The sequence below is a fragment of the Chiloscyllium plagiosum genome, chromosome 4 (assembly GCF_004010195.1).
Source record: "Chiloscyllium plagiosum isolate BGI_BamShark_2017 chromosome 4, ASM401019v2, whole genome shotgun sequence".
NCBI classification, from domain to species: Eukaryota; Metazoa; Chordata; class Chondrichthyes; order Orectolobiformes; family Hemiscylliidae; genus Chiloscyllium; species Chiloscyllium plagiosum.
In genome coordinates this window covers 107,938,555-107,956,110 of record NC_057713.1, presented here as the reverse complement: position 1 = coordinate 107,956,110, position 17,556 = coordinate 107,938,555, and the positions used below count along the sequence as shown (strand labels likewise).

Below are 17,556 nucleotides of genomic sequence, written 5' to 3'. Positions count from 1 at the left end.
TAAAGATAGACCAAAATCAAGGCTCTTGATTGGGGAAAAGCTCAGCTTACGCAGGTGAGATGTGTTGATTTAGTTAAAGTGGACTTTAAACAGCTAATTCAAAGTCATCAACGCCAAACCATTCTACCAGGCTTTCAAGCAAGAGATGAAGAGAATGTGAAATAGATACGTTGTCAAAGAAAAACAGCTCAACAAAGTCAAAGTCCCACAGATGTCAAAGGGCTTATAGATAACATGTCCCTTTTGTATTACTTTAGTTAAGTATGAAATTCCACATATACTTCCTCCACAATAATAAGAAAGATAGAATTCTTAACTTAAATACTTCAAATATGTGAAACATTCAAGATAGACTATGGGCTTTGCCAGTATTCAAATTCAGCTCAGTTCATCGACTCTTCTAATGAGAGTGGTTTGTGTCTTCTATATTCCCCATTAAGAGCTTTTGGAGCAATAACTTGCTCTCTATTCAAAACCTTTTATGTAACAAAATAAAATATTTCAAAGGAATGTTATAATGCAAAATTTGACACATGTATTTAGGCAATTTCTGAAAAACAATTTCAGTGGACAAATGTAAGTTTTCAAAAGTTTATTATTTGCTTTATTAATTAATTAAGTAAATCTAATTAAATTTACAACATGAATGTTGTGAGAATTTAGTTCTGGAACAGCAAACACACCAGTGACATCTGAGTACAGTCTGCTAGTTTCTTCATCAAAAGCTTAATGGAGTCTACTCTTAAATTTATAATTACCTTGGTGGTAGAGTATTCTGAGTTGTGTTCGTTGGTGAAGTGAGGGGGCTGGTCCAACCTGCAGGTGAACGTGGTGTGCTCCGTGTTATAGAACTGTTGCCAGACCCCTGCTTTGTTTAAAAAAAGTTAAATGCCATTAAAGTTTAGTAAAGCAATTTCCCAGCATTTTTATCTAAAGCAACATTATCAATTAAAATGATCTGTTATTTCATATAAAAACTATACATGCTGAAAATTTGTTTTGTTACAGTTCATTAGGTTACAATTATGTTCCATTTAATTGTCTGCACAGGTCACAGACCATTATTTAGATATTTCCAAAACAGAAATTTTACAGCACAGAAAGAGGCTACTTGGCCATTGTATCTGAGCTGGCTGAAATAACAAACCATCCAGTCTAATTCAACTTTCTGGCATGTGGTTTGCAGACCTGCAGATTATGGATTTGATGTGCAGATCCAGATATCCTCCAAAATGCATCAACTCATCCTTGTCCGGGTTGAATTCCATTTGATGTTTTCTGTCCATCTCACCAGTCCATGTATATTGTCTTGCAGTCCACAGCTATCCTCATTATTAAACATGTTACCAATTTGCATGTCATCTGCAAGCTTCTTGATCATGTCCCCTAAATGTATGTCCAAATCATTAATATATATCCCAAAAAGCAAAAGGATCTAAGGAAAGGAATTCAAGATGCAAAAACCTGTGGCTATTTGTCCCTGCAGCCAGGTATCCTTCATTACCACAGTCCAAGCACTTATGTATCAAAGGTGAGTCTTTAGTTCCTACTAAAGGGCAACACGGTGGCTCAATGGTTAGCATCCCTGCCTCATAGCACTAGGGATCTGGGTTCGGGCCCACCCTTGGACGACAGTCTGTGCAGAGTTTTCACATTCTTCCTGTATGTGTATGGGTTTTCTCTGGGTGCTCTGGTTTTCTCCCACAGTCCAAAGATGTGCAGGTTAGGTGAATTGATCATGCTAAATTACCCATAGTGCCCAGGGATGTGCAGGATTACATGGAATAAGGTTGGGGGGAAATAGGTCTGTGTGGGATGGTCTTCAGAGGGTTGGTATAAACTCGATGGGCTGAATGGTTTGTTTTCACCCTGTAGGGATTCTATGATACCACTGAGCCAATTTTATATTCAGCTTGCTACATTCCACTGGATCCCATGTGACTTTTATTTTTGAAATCAGTCCGTCATGTGGGACCTTATTCAAAGCTTTGCAAAGTTCATGTAGACCACATCGATTGTAATGCCATCACCAATACTATTTGTTACTTCCCCAAAGGTTTGATCAAGTTGGTCAAATACTGCTGACTTTAACAAAGCCATGCTGACTATCCTTGATTAATCTTTGTCTGAGTAATGGCTTAGCCTGTTTCAGTATAATCAATGTTATATCAAATAATACAATCCAAGTATCCTGCGTTCTCACATAAAATTATTATGCTTTAACCAGAAAACAGTTTCATCTAGGTTATAACTAAAATTAACTGACAATAGCTCATATTTATGAAATGAGGATGTGAGATTCGTCCTCTCAAAACTTAGAGCACAGAAAGAGGTCTCTCAAACCTTTGTTTTTATTGAATACTTACGGCTTCATCAATTCATTCTGCACAAAGGCATTTTTTTGTGATTGATCTTAGGTGCTGCCCAGTTGTTATTGTCTCATCAGCCAGTGCTAACTATCAAACTCATGCTAATACTGAAGGTAACTTTCAGGCCACCTTTCAACCAACTCAGTTTCCGTGAAACCTTCAAGCCTTTCTTTCACAAGTCCACCCATTTAATTAGAAACATTTCAATGAGACATGATGCAGCAGGAGTGTTCCAGTTTGGTGGAAAGGAGCAACCTGAAACGCTGAACAGGTTGCAGGTCAACAGGGCTAGGAGCAACTTTTTGTGGGAAATGTTGGGACGAGTTCAAACTAAATTAGCAGGGAGCAATAAGAGGATGAAGCACAACAAAGAAGTTACAAGATACAACATGAAGCAGTTCAGAAATAGGTGGGATTAAAAAAGGTAAACACAAGGCGTACTGAGACGGGTTTGAGTGCATATGCATAAATGCATGGAGCGTGGTGATGAAGGATACTGAGCTGTAGGTACAGGTAGCCACAAGGGATGACAGTAACAATAACAAAGGTTCAAACAAAATAACCACATACTCTTCATTGTTACTTTATTCATTTTTAGAATATAAGCATCATTAGTGAGGCCAAATTTTATTGTCAAGTCCTATTTTCCCTTGAGAAGGAGGTGGTGTGTTGCTTTGCAAACTGCTGCAAAATGTATTCTGGAAAAAAATGTCACTGTTAGTGAAGAGTGACAGAGTTACTAGTGACACCATGCCATGTTTCCAAGTTAGCAGGAACGTAACCTGAAGGGAAACTTAAAGGTCCTGCTGATAAAGCTTTGCTAAGTAGATGTAGCAGGTCTTATAGATAGCACACACTTCAATTATGATGCAATTGTTGTAGAACAAATAAGTGCTTAAATTGTTGGATGGAGTGATGATCAATCAGGCTGCGTTGTGCTGGTTGGTGTTAAACTTCAATGAAGTTTGCAGTGTATTCATTCAGACAATGAGAATATTCCATCACACTCCTGACTTGTGCTTTCGAGATAATAGAAAGATTTTGGAGACTCACGAGGTGACCCCATTGTTGCAGAATACCTGATTTGCTCTTGTTGCCACAGTATTTGTGTCATAAATTCAATTAAATTTCCAGTTAAAGGTTACCTCAGGATGCAGCTTATAGGGGATTCAATGATGAACAGGTGGTGGTCAGACTCTTATGCTGGAGATAGTTTTTGCCTGCCATTTGCATCACATGAATGTAATTTGCCACTCATTAGTCCAAGCTGAAATGTAGTCTAGGAGTACTGGGGCCCAGGTGATTGCGGAAGGATTGAAAACCATAGGTACAGATTTAAGAAACAGAAGTAATGAGGAAAACTCTTTTTTAAGCAGCAAGTAATTGCAATCTGGAATGCACTGCCTGAGAATGTGGTGGAATTGAAGAGGAGCTACCCTTAAGTTGAGGATGGGATGCATCTTATGATTCAAATTGTTCCCATTTATCAGACCTGATGAAGAGTCACCTAGACTTGAAATGTTAGCTTGCTTTCTCTCTCTATGGATGCTGCCTAACCCGCTGTTATCTCCAGAAATTTTTTGTTTTCAGTACAGAATCCAGTATCTGCAGTAATTTGCTCTTCCATTATCATACATTTTTATCAAAAAACGTTGGGATAAGCCTGAAAATTAGCTGCTAATAACCTTTTTTTCAGTTCATAGAGGGTGCATCATTGCCAAGGCAAACATTTGTTGCTCATGCCAAAGTACCTTCAGGAAGATATGGTGGTCACCTTCTTGAACTGTTGCAGTTTACACAGTATTCATTCAAAGAAACTGATGCTATAAGATTTGAATCCAATGACAGAATGGCAATACAGTTCCAAATCAAAACGATGCATAGTCCGAGGGTATTGCCAAGTGGTGGTCTTGCCAAGTGCATGCCGGCCTGTTCTAGTTGGCATAGACTGTGGGCTTGGCAGATGCTGGTGAAGAGAGGCTTGACACATTGCTGCAGTGCGTGTGGTACATACTGCCACCACTATGCACCTGAGGTGGAAAAATTAATCTTTAAGGAACAGTATGGGATGCCAATCATGTGGACTGCTTTGCATTTGAAAGGGTTCAACTCCTTAAAGGTTCATGGATTTGTAATTATTTAGGGAAGTGGACAGTAGTCTGTCACATCCTTCACTGGTTTCTTGTAGATAGGCTTTGAAAGGTCACAAGATGAATGACCTGCCATAGAAATCCCAGCCCTCGTAAATCCTCTGGTCCTTTTGACCACTAACTTAAACCTGTGTCTTCTGGAAATCAATCATGTTCCACTGGAACAAGTTCTCTATATTTACTCTATTAAAGCCATTCACAATTTTATCACCTTCCTTCATTCCTTTTATAAAATGGCTTCACAATTCTATATTAAATTTCATCTGCCATATATCTGCCCAACTCACCAGTCTATGTCCATGTTCTCCTGCAGTCTGTTACTATTGTCCTCATTGTTTATTATATTTCTGAGTTTTGAAACAAGATGGGTTTCCATCAGAGATTGATTAAAGTTTTGTAATATTCAAAATACGTAATGTAATAATGCCCATATAACATAATGAATAACTGAGCCTGTGACTCTTCTAATATTTACTTCCAACAGAAAGAAATGCATTATGTAACAGAAGTATGGTTATTATTCTCATCCTCCCTCTGGTGTTCCCTTCAAAGGAGACTTGGGGAGATGCTCAAATCCACACAAGCAAGAATTTTGTCTCAAGGTGCGATTATTTTAATTTTGTAAGATTGCTATTTTAATCTCAACGATTTGCAGGAAGAGAATGAAAATCAATTCAATAAAATAAAGTTGTTTCAGGAAAAATGTTTGGCTGGCTACACAATATCTCAAGATATAACTGAAGTGCACATAGTCAGTTTTTATTACAAAATACTACAGGGTAAAAACATTTCCTGCAACTTTCTGAAGAGTCATATTGGACTTGAAACAACTCGATTTCTCTCTCCACATATGCTGCAAACCTGCAGAATTTCACCAGCACTTTGTTTTGATTTCAGATCCCCAGCATTTGTGGTGCTTTGCTTTTACACCTGTAATTTAAATGGGTTTGTGTCCAAATTAACCTACTCAAATGAGACTGGTGAATTACAGTACAGCCTGCATTAATTAAACAAAGTTTAACAAATCATCTGCCATGTCAGAAACAAGTGTGCTAAATTGATGGGAAAAATAATAACTTAAGCTAAGCTTATTCAAGTTTTGTTCTTGCAGTTCATGGTGTCCACCAGATGCTTTTGTGTTCAATGCTTGGTAACTCAACAAATACTCCAACAATTATTGTAATTATTATCATATGAAATACCTGAGTAGTGCTGGCTAAACTACGAAGATGGGTTTGAAGAAGTTTGGTGGCTCCATCCTGGAATGTTTTTGGTAGAGCTCCAAGCAGCATGCTGAACTCTGGAGTGTTGAGTTGGAACAGGCATATTAAAACTGCTTGAGCTGCCTAAAGGAAGAAAAACAATGGAAAAATCTAGTTTGAACCATCATCATACTTGTTGTGGTAGATTTCCTGAAAATTTGAACTTGAGGTGTTACGCTGTTGCCTAAAAGAATTGATGTGAAAAACTTTGATTCAGGTTTATTCAAACATCTCTGGCCCATTTAAAAAAAAGTACAATTTGAAATACTGTATTATACATGTACAATGCTGTGTATTCCATGCTAAATAACTAGCATATTCAAATTTATCACTTACTAAAACATTTTTTATTGCAGCATGGGATATGAACATTACAGACAAGATTTAAATTTGTTGCCCATCCCTCACTGCCCTTGAACTAAGTGGCTTGCTAGGCCATTTTTGAGGCCAGTTACAAATTATCCACACTGATATAGTTCTGAAGTCACATGTAGGCCAGATCAGGTAAGGATGACAGATTTTCTTCCCTGAACACTAAGTGATATGGGCAAAAATATGGGGGAGATGATAACTAAGTTAGCAAATGACAAAGATTGGCTGGGTGGTTGACTGTGAGGAAGAACGTCAATGGTTACAGAAGGATGTAGTCAGATTGGTCAGATTAGTAATAGATGGAATTTGACCCTGCTTTGTGTAAGGTGATGCACTTCAGAAGTAACATGACAAGGAGTACTCAATGAATGGAAGGGCATGAAGAAGCTCAGGGAACAGAGGGATCTTAAGATTAATCACAGATTTCTAAAGACAGCAGGACAGGTCATTTAAGTTAGTTGTCTAGGTTACTAGGGTAGTTGGGAAAGCATATGGGACACTTGCCTTTACCAGTCATGGTATAGATTATCAGAGCAGGGAAGTTGTGTTGGAGCTGTACAAAACTTTGGTTAGGCCACAGTTGTACCGTGCGCAGTTCTGGTCACCCATCATAGGGTGTGATTGCACCAGAGGTGGTGCTGAGGGGATTTACCAAGATATTGCCTGGGATGGGGCAGTTTAGTTCTGCGATGAAGCTGGGATTTTTAGAATACGGGAGGGGACCTGATTGAGGTGCATACAGTTATAAGTGGCATGAACAGGGTAGATAGGAAGCAGCTGTTTCCTTAATTGAAAGGTGAGTATCCAGGGGCATAATTTTAACATGAAAGGCAGGAGGTTTAGAGGGGATTTGAGGAATGTTATTCACCCAGAGTATGGTGGGAATCTGGAATGCATAGCCTTGAAGGGCAGTTGAGGTGGAAAACTTCATAATCTTTAAAAAAAACTTGGATATTATGCAACATTCAAGGTTATAGGACCAGTGCAGGGAAGTCAACTATTGTAGACTTAGAATAGCTTTTGGCGGCGCAGACTCGTTGGGATGAAGCATGTCTCTTGTACTGTATGATTCCAGGATTCTAAGGTAATTAATGAACCAATTACTAACAATAAATTGTGATTTCATGGTCACCATTCCTCAAATTAGCTTGCAATTCCAGGTTCTATTTATAAAATTTAAATTCCTCCAGCCATAACACTTGAACATATAATCCCAGAGCACCAGTCTGAACCTCTGGATTATTCGTCCAGAGATATTAACACACTGACATCAGTGTCCTTCTTCGCAAAAAAAATATATGAACATAAATTAAATTGGTGACATTCTTTAACAAAATTAACTTTAACATAATAAATTTAAAAATTTAAATATTGTAAATGATAAGAAAATACACTCCTCCAGTGTAGTTAGATTGACTATGCTTCAACAACAAATGTTGGTTGTTGTTGTGGAAAGCGACCAAGTCTCAGGACTATTGACACTAACCAACTTTTGCCACTTGATGGAGCCCAGGACTTCAGCACAAATTTGGAATAGAAGCCAGCAGCCACAAGAATGGCAACAGCTATTGGTATAGGCACCAAACACTGGGACTTTAAAAGGGAAGAACAGAGAATCAGAAGGACGGCAGCAGGAAGGAAACCAGGTGGAGTAGTAGGAGCAGCAGTAATGATTTTAATGATTTTAAAAGTTAAGAATACAGGGTGGTCATGGGAGCCAGAGGAAAGAGGACCTTCAGGATTGAGAGCAACAGTGGAAGCATCAGAGGAAAGGTCATGTCGACCATAGAACAGGAAGTATGAACAAGTTCAAGTGAAATTTCACAACATTTAATGGTTGCATTGACAATATTTAATCAATGTTAAAGTGAAACAAAGTAAAGTCAGTACTTGCTGTATCTATAAATGCTATAACACAATCTGTGTAATGCTTCTCCAGTTGTGTGTGCATCCATCACTCATTTTTGTTAATTTAAGAGCAGTAATCCTTCCATAAGTCAAAATGCTGACATTATGGTTACCAACCATTTTCACTTCAAACTCAGTTTAGCCAATTTCAACTGGAGTAATATCTTTGATTTGCCATTTGTAGCAGCTCTATAAACTATAGCTGCACATTATCTCTCAGTGAGCTAGAGATGTTAAAACTCAAATTTCCTAAGAATCTGTATCTCACCATTACCTGACATTTTAAGTACTGATGGTTTGTATTGGTCCATCTTTCAAATAAGAGAATTAACTGAAGTCAATCATGGGACTATATCAAAGCACAACTGAAAATTCTTAGAGTACCCTATTCATCATTCACACATCACCCAAAACATACTATCCAGGGATTTAAACTAATTAAAATACTTACATTTAAAATACTGAAATACTCAGCAATTCTAGCAGCATCTGTGTCAGGTTGATGACCCTTTGTCAAATTGAGAGTGCTTAGAAATGTCAAGCAATGGAATTTCACCTTTACTTGACATTTTAATTCAAAGTTGAAGTACTGATGGTCTGTGTTGATCCATCTTTCTATAAAGATGACTGATGGTGGTTTAACCTGAAGGCCATCACACCTCAGGTGAGGGGAGAAGTTTAGAAGGAGAGTCCTTCAAGCTAACTTCAGCCAGTATGGGAATTGTACCCATGCTGATGTCACTCTGCATCACAAACCAGCCATCCAACCAATTGGAGGTGATTGTGAGGTCATCAGATGAAGGAGCGTCGCTCCGAAAGCTAGTGTGCTTCCAATTAAACCTGTTGGACTATAACCTGGTGTTGTGTGATTTTTAACTTTGTACATCCCAGTCCAACACCGGCATCTCCTCCGAATCATGGACAGATTAAGGTTGTTTTCCTTAGAGCAGAAGAGATTGAAAGGGGACATGATTGAGATTTATAAAATTACGAGGGGCATAGATAAGGTAGACAGAAAGAATCTATCCCCTTTGATGAAGTGTGCAATGGTCGGGGGCAGAGAATTAAGGTAGAGGCAGAACGTTTAGAGGAGATCTGACAAAAGAATGACTGTCATCCAAAAGATGGTTGAAATCTGGAACTGACTGCCTGTAAAGGTGGAAGAAACAGAAACCCTCAGTATTTAAGAAGTATTTAGATGTGCACTTGGAATGGCAACACAAACAAGGCTATGGATCAAATGCTTGAAAATGAGATTAGAACAGGTGTTTGATGGGTGTTGACGTGATGGGCTGAAGGACCTTTTTCTGTGTAGATCAACGACTCTTTCACAAAAGGAAATAACCTCTCCAGGTAATATCCTCTCAAGCTTTCTAAGAGCTTTATATGTTTCAATAATGTTTCCTCTCAATCTTCTAAACTACAAAGAGGAAAGTCCCAACCTACTCAACCTCTCCTCAAAAGATAATCCCTCCATACCCAAGATCAATCGAGTGAACAATCTCTGGACTGTCTCCAATGTCAGTATATCATTCCTTAGATAACCAAAACTGTACAAATTATTTCAGCTCTGATCTGGCTGGTGCCTTGCATTGTTTTAGTAAGACCTCCCTATTTTATATTCTGTTCCATTGAAACAAAGGTCAATATTCCCTTTCCTTATTCTTTTAACTCCTGAATTTCCATATTAGCTTTTTTGTAATTTAAGCACAAGCATTTGCAAAATCCTCTATGTTGCTGCTTTCTTTAGTCTTTATCTATATAAATAATATTCATCTCCTCTATTCTTCCTGACAAAGTGCATAACCTTACATTTTCACATATTATATTTCACTATTTGCCTCCCCATATGTTTGTGTAAGTTGCAAACTTAGCAACAGTCCATTCACTTTCCTCGTCCAAGTCACCAATATGCAGCAATTTCTTTTATTAACGGGACCAGGAGTGTGCCGGCTGATCAAATATTCTGGATAATCAAGAGGTATGCAACACTGCAGTAAAACCTGACGTCTCAAGATGTCAACATCACTCAGAAAAATCAAGTAAAAACATGAACATACCTCCTACAATTAATTCAAAAACACACAGTAAGTAATAGAAACATACTGCAGGGGCTTTCAATGTAACTCTTGCACTTTATTTACAGCATAAACACTTAGACATCACTGTAGATTGCGGTACTTGAGGTACACCATTTGTGCTGGTTGATAGGGTGCCAGTTAAAACAAAGTTTGCTTTATATTGTAAATAACTGTGGTCCCATCACTGGTCTGTGGCACTCCACTCATTACAGATTGTCATCCCAAAAATGCCTTCTTTATCATAACTCTGTCTTGTACTAGTTAGCCAGTTCTCTATTCATGCTCATATATTATATCTATTGATTTATCTTTATTCATTTTGCTTGTTACCTTCTCAAAGAATTGTAATAAATTTGTCAGGTATGTTTTTCCCTTCATGAAGCCATTCTTATGCATTTCTAAATGTGTTGCCACTACCATTAGTAGTAGACTTTCCATTTATCCAATGACAAATATAAGCTAACTGGACTACAATTGCACGATTTTTGTTTCCTTTCTTTTTTGAACAATGGCGTTACATTTGCAATTTTCCAGTTGTTTGGGACTTTGCAGTGCATCCACTATTTCTGCAGCTACTTCATAACCTGGGATGAAACTTTTAAGGTCCAAGAGATTTATCAGCTTTTAACCCCATCAGTTTCCCTAGTACTTTCACTCTGGAAATAGTTATTAGATTTATTTCTTTCTCAGCTTTCATCCCTTGATTTAGTTTGTTTGGAATGCTACTAATGCCCTCTACTGTGAATACTGATGCAAAATATTTATCCAATTGCTCTGCCATTTCTTTGTCTGCCATCATTATTTCCCTACTGCTGAAAATGTGTTGCTGGAAAAGCGCAGCAGGTCAGGCAGCATCCAGGGAACAGGAGAATCGACGTTTCGGGCGAAGGACTTATGCCCGAAACGTCGATTCTCCTGTTCCCTGGATGCTGCCTGATCTGCTGCGCTTTTCCAGCAACACATTTTCAGCTCTGATCTCCAGCATCTGCAGACCTCACTTTCTCATCATTATTTCCCTAGCCCTGTTTTCTAAGGGACCTTTGTTCACTTTGGTCTCTCACTTCCTTTTCATATATTTAAAGAATCTTTTACTGTATGTTTTTATATTACCTGCTAGTTTGCTCCCAAACATTATTTCCCCCACTCTTAAATTTTAGCTACCGTTTGTTGGCTTTCAAAACAAAAATTCTCAATCCTATAGTTTACCACATTGTAAGTTTTTTTTCTTTCAGTTTGATATTATTCTGAACTTCTTTGGTGAAGCATGGTCAGTTTATCTCCTTCTTTGGAATCCTTCTTCCTCATTGGGATATATGTCTGTTCTGTGAGCCATGAACTATTTTCTTAAATGTTTACCATTTTTTCTTCTGTTTTTCCTTCTAAACTCCTTTCCCAATTTACTCTAGCCTACTCGGTCTTTGAATCCCTATATAAGTTTAGCGTAATTGTTTTGGACCCAAGTTTCCAATTGCAAACTGAGTGCCTAGTTCTTCCAAGTTATGGTCACTATTTTATTGGAATCTTTTACTGGAAGACCAATCTGCTTCATTAGATATTAACAGATCCAAAATAATTTGATCACTGACTGGATCCATAACATTGTACTAGGTCACTGGACAAGAAACGCTAAATCTGCTTTCTCTCTACAGATGCTGCAAGACTTGAGTTTTTTCAACAATCTGTTTTAAAGCGTCATAGAGATATACAGCTCGGAAACAGACCCTTTGGTCCAACCCGTCCATGCCAACCAGATATCCCAACCCAATCTAGTCCCACCTGCCAGCCCCTGGCCCACATCCCTCCAAACCCTCCCTATTCATATACCCATCCAAATGCCTTTTAAATTGTGCAGTTGTACTAGCCTCCAACACTTCCTCTGGCTACTCATTCCATACACATACCAAGTTATGCCATAAACCACAAGAAAAACATTGTTAGTCCATAACATGTCTGTTACATAAATAATTTCTTCAAAATAATGTGCAAAAGTGTTTAAAAAAAAAGTGGAAACAACTCTCTGGTTAAATTTTACCTAAATGCCTTAATGAGACAATATATCTGCAAACTTGTATGCTGTACATTAAAACATCCGACTTCTGAAAGTCCACAATGACAAGTCTACTGGGGACAAAAGATCACAACTTAGAAACCATTTTATTGACTGTTGTGGGATGTATTCAGCAATACAAGTAGAGTGTTTTATACTTCACCTAGACCTTCAGGTGGTGTTGTCAATCCATCTGAGTTTTTGTTTCTAATTTCTAGCATCTGCAGTTCTTTGGATTTTTTTATTCCAAAATAATGTCCTGAATACACTATGAATTCTTCCTGATGGCTATCTCTGCCAATTTGATTTTTCTGATATACATGAGAGCTAAAGTCACCTATATTAATTAACTGTCTCTTCTGCCCTCTTCCTTCTGCACATCAACGTTATCTTTATTCAATACTGTAACTACTCTCCCTTTGCTGAACACCTTGCATCCATGAATACATAATGCCCTTCCCTTGAGCCAGGTCTCTAGCGACAGTATCATATTTCCACACTGAGTTATAAGCACAGCTTGCCATTTTATTTACCAAACTTGAGCAAGCATCTAAATGCCTGTAACCCTCATTTGACTTTATCACTTTCTCCTTTATTCTACCTATTAACTCACAGTACCTTATTTGGTGCTTCCTATCTCTTCCAATATTCTGTATACCTTGATATTCCTTTCAGTCTTACGTCTTGGTTTCTATATCCCTGCCAAGTAGTTTAAACTCTCCCCAAAACAAGCAAAACATTCAATAAGAAATTAGGTCTCATTCTGTTTGAGTACAACAGGTCCTCCCCCTGTCCCCCACCAAGGTTCCAAGAATCTAAAGGCCTCTCACTTGCACCAGCCCTCCAGCCACAGATTCATTAGCTTTATCCTTCTGTTTCTATACTCACCTAGCCATGGTACTTGGAATAGTCAGAAATTACTACTTTAGAGATCCTGCTTGCTAATTTCCTTCACAGCTTCCTAGTAGTATTGCTGGACTATTAATACACAACCAAACTAATATTCTGAGTACCAGGGTTCAAATCCCATCACGGCAGATGTGTTGAAATTTGAACCAATAAAAATCTGGAATTAAGATGACCATGAAATCATTGCCAATTGTTGGAAAAACCCATTTGGTTCACTAATGTCCTTTAAGGAAGGAAATATGCTATCCTCACCAGGCCTGGCCTACACATGATTCCAGACCTATAACAATGTGGTTGACTCTCAACTGATCTCTGGGCACTTGGGGATGGGTAATGTAAGCTGGCTTAGCCAGTGATGCCCACTTCCTGTGAATGACTTATTATAAAAAAATTCTGGAGGACCACATCATGTGATCACTGACCTAACCTTGATGAGATTCTTACAAGATAATTGTAATTTTTATTTAAACAGCAGTAAGGCAATTCAGCTGTGTAACTAGCTGAAATGTTTTTTCTTATTATGGACAATTAAAAAACTTACATGCTAAAAGAAAATGGAAATCAAATGTTATAATCTGGTTCAAATAGTTTACAGACTGATTCTAAAGAAGAACAAAATGCCATATTAAAGTGCCATGGAAAAGTGCGTAATGACACAGGATTTCATTTTGACTTACATCTTACACTTGATAGAGTTTTTAAAAGTCACAAATTGTATTATATCGTATCAGCAGTGCAAGTTGTACACTTGATAAAATTCTGAATTGATTAGGAAGACTTTTACTCTCGGACACAAATGTTGTGAAATGTATTCAGAAAGAGAAAGGAGATCTACTGTGATAATCACAGAAATGAAACAAATTGTCCATTTGAGAGAAAGAAATGTAATGTCTACAAAATACAGAAATGAATTCTTAACTGTTAGGTGCATTCGATTGACACAGCTTAAACTATATAAGTTGACAGTTTTGTGGCAAAATATAACAGTTCCAGGGTAAATTTCCTAGCATTGTATGTATACAGTAAGTTAATTGTTATAGACTTGTTAGGTGTATAGCATGTTATAAGTTGCTTTATCTTAGAAACAAGTTTCTGAAAACTCACTACATCTGTAATGGTTTCTCAGGTGTAACAGAAATGGTGTTAATGTGTATGAGGAGTACAAACCAGTAAGCAGATTGAAAAGATCAAATTTGAGAGAACTTGCAAGATTTGCTTAACATGCAAATCTCTACGAAAGCACTCACCATAAAAGCTGTACTGGCTTAAACATTAACAGACCACAAAAAAAAGGAATGGAAGTGACCTTGCAGGAGCTAAGAATCACTTCAGATTGGATCTTTAAAAATCAAATGACTACTTTAAGGGACAGTGTAAGGAAACCTTTGAAGGAGAGCATTTTCATTGCTGAAAAAAAGTGAAATGAGAAAATTCTCTTCTGCAGTTTAAAATCAGTGACAGAAGTACTGTTTACTCAATGCTGCTTCGAGTCTGTTTGTTACAGTAAAAGCTTTAAAACATGACATCTTGGTCATATCATTCTTTTAGCTAGTAATTAAGTTCAAATTTTCTTTTAAGATATTGGTTGCTACAGGGATAGTACCAACTGAAGAAGGATACAGCTTCTTTGGAGGTGCTGGAACAAAGGTTCTCTAGATTGATTCCTGAGATAAGTGTTTCCTTGAGGAGATGCTCTTTGGAGTTTAGAGAATGAAAGGACGTCATTGAACCATTGAATATTCTGAGAAAGGTGCACAGGATTGATGCTGAGAGGATGTCTTTCAGGATTAGAGCCTGAAATGGGAAGGCTCAGTCTCAGGATATAGTGATAGCTATTTAGGACCGAAATAAGGAAAGATTTATTCACTCAAAGAGCATTGCAATCTTTAGAATTGTCTACTGACAAGGCTGAGGATGCTCAATTGTTGTGTATATTCAAATCTGAGATTAACTGATTTTTGGACTCTTAAGGAATCAAGGGATATGGGGATTGGATGAGAAATGCATTTGAAGTTAAGATCAACCATAGCCTTACTGAATGGCAGAATGGGCTCAAGGGGACGAATAACATCCTCCTGCTCCTATTTTTGTTAGAAATATGTTAATATCCTTTAAAGTTATTAATCTCTTGAACTTTACTCGATCCTATCTTTGTACCAAATTCTGAGCACTTCAGATCTCTCAAGGTAAAACGTTGGTACCATTTTGACTTGGTTTTGATTTAAGTATTTTAAAGAATCAGAAGTCTCAATTATTCGACCATCATTTCATTGTTTGATAGTCCAGTTGGCCAATAAACTAACTGATTTATCTCACAATTTTCTATTTTGACAATCATAACAGGAAAATAATAATGGTGCATGGTTTCTTTTGATTATTTAGACCTATGATCAAAAATAGAACACATTAAAAATTAAATATAAAAAGGTCAGACAAAATAGATACCTTTCTAACATCAGAGCTCTTTGGCTCAGTTGTCCACGTGATGATCCTTGATACTGCTAGACGGGTTTCACTGGAATTTACAAAATCTGCAGGATCCATCTGTAGAGTCAATGTTTCGATGTACTTCAAAATGGCAACTTTAACCTGCAAGTCAGATCAACCAATGAAATTATGCAAATTATGGCTTTATTTCTAAGAGAAAAGCACATTTAAAACCAAGAACACACAACTTCTATTAGCAATAAACATGTGTTCAGACACTATGAATGGGAACTTGATGATAATAAGGATGTTCTGATACTTCATTTCTTATTGATCAGACTCCTTTTCTACTTTATCTACTTTGCATTCATGAGGTTGGTATGAATTTTCCTTCACTTATTCATGTTATCTTTGCAGAAACAAATTTGTTGAGCAACAGTTATATAAGTTTCAAGCTTAATTTCCAGTTTTGTGCACAAGGCCATTCAGCCTCTCAAACAAATTCAACAGAAATATGGCTAATCCATTATTTCCCAATGATCCATATGGCTTGTTAACTGTATGTAATAAAAATTATCTGCTGATTGTTAACAGATTCTGTTTTGAAATGAAAATCTGAAATTATGATTACAATCTGACCTATTTAATTGGTACTAGATGTCAACTGAGCAGCAGCAATATCCTTCTGCAAAACATATTAAAGTAGAAGGCCATGGAATTTAGAACATATTATTGACATAGCTGGGAAACTGATAGTGTGCAGGTGATAGAAAAAGGGATAATGGGAAGTCTTCAAAATGGTAGGATGTGACTAGTGGTGTTCCACAAGGATCTGTGTTGTGGTGTCACTTATTCACACTATTTCTTAATTTGGATAATGGCATAAAAAGTCCAAATATTGAAATGTGCTGGTGACAAAGTTAGGTGGCATTATAAAAGTATAAAATTACAAAGAGCTAGTGATAGACTAAATGATTGGGCACAACTATGGCAGATGGCGTTCAATGTAAGATTGCGTGAAGTTATGGACCAAAAAAGATCAGGATACCTTTTTGACATTTGAAGTTACATTCAGAGATTTAGGTGTTCAGGTGCAGAGATTTTTAAAATGCTTTGAACAGATGCAGAAAATAATCAAGAAGGCTAATGCAATGCTGGCCTTGATATCTCGAGGACTGGAGTATAAAGTACATGGAAGTTTTGTTGCAGCTATACAAAACTGTAGTTAGATTCCACTTGGAGTACTGTAAGCAGATCTGAGCACCACACCTTAGGAAGGATGTATTGGCTTTGATGGGAGTATAATAGCAGCTTACAACAATGATTCCTGGACTTCAGAGATTAGGTTATGAGGGGATCTGTTAGGCGTATTTTCTCTAGAATTTAGGAAGTCAAGGGGCATTGACTGAAGTCCTCAAGATATTAGCCAGAAAAGATGGGAGAAAGATTTCCACTGGTTGGGTGTTCTAGAAATGGCGTGCATAGTGTAAAAATTACAGCACGATTATTCAGGACAGTTGTTAGAAACCACTTCTATATATGAAGGATGGTTCATGTTTGGAACTCTCTTCCACAAATAGCAGTTAATACTCAATCTGTTAATTTTAAATCTGAGATAGATAACTTTTTTGTCAAACAAACACACTAAGAGATACAACCAAAGGCAGATAGATATATGGAGTTGGGCCACAGATCAGATCAGCAATGATCTCATTAATGGTGGGACTGACTTGAACAGATGGCCTTTTCCTATTCACTAAGACAGATAATGTACTGTAATAATTTGCTAGGAGAAAGTGAGGACTGCAGATGCTGGAGATCAGAGCTTAAAAATGTGTTGCTAGAAAAGCGCAGCAGGTCAGGCAGCATCAAAGGAACAGGAGAAGTGACGTTTCGGGCATAAGCCCTTCTTCAGGAATGAGGAGGGTGTGCCAAGCAGGCTAAGATAAAAGGTAGGGAGGAGGGACTTGGGGGAGGAGCGTTGGGAATACGATAGGTAGAAGGAGGTTAAGGTGAGGGTGATAGGCTGGA

At 37.6% G+C, this 17,556-nt stretch overlaps 1 protein-coding gene across 29 annotated transcripts in view; it reads right to left on the bottom strand.

Annotated features, from left to right (window-relative positions):
• The window catches only part of clasp2 (cytoplasmic linker associated protein 2), a 320,784-nt gene that overhangs the window by 46,114 nt on the left and 257,114 nt on the right, over positions 1-17,556 (bottom strand). For 20 of the 29 annotated variants that reach the window (XM_043688884.1, XM_043688883.1, XM_043688863.1 and 17 more), the window contains 3 exons: positions 15,544-15,687; positions 5,722-5,865; positions 759-868 (listed from right to left, as the gene is read on the bottom strand). In XM_043688884.1, the coding sequence (XP_043544819.1) occupies positions 759-868; positions 5,722-5,865; positions 15,544-15,687 (398 nt within the window). The remainder of the gene's footprint in view (positions 1-758; positions 869-5,721; positions 5,866-15,543; positions 15,688-17,556) is intronic. The other 9 variants (XM_043688861.1, XM_043688864.1, XM_043688871.1 and 6 more) reach the window with 1 other exon arrangement.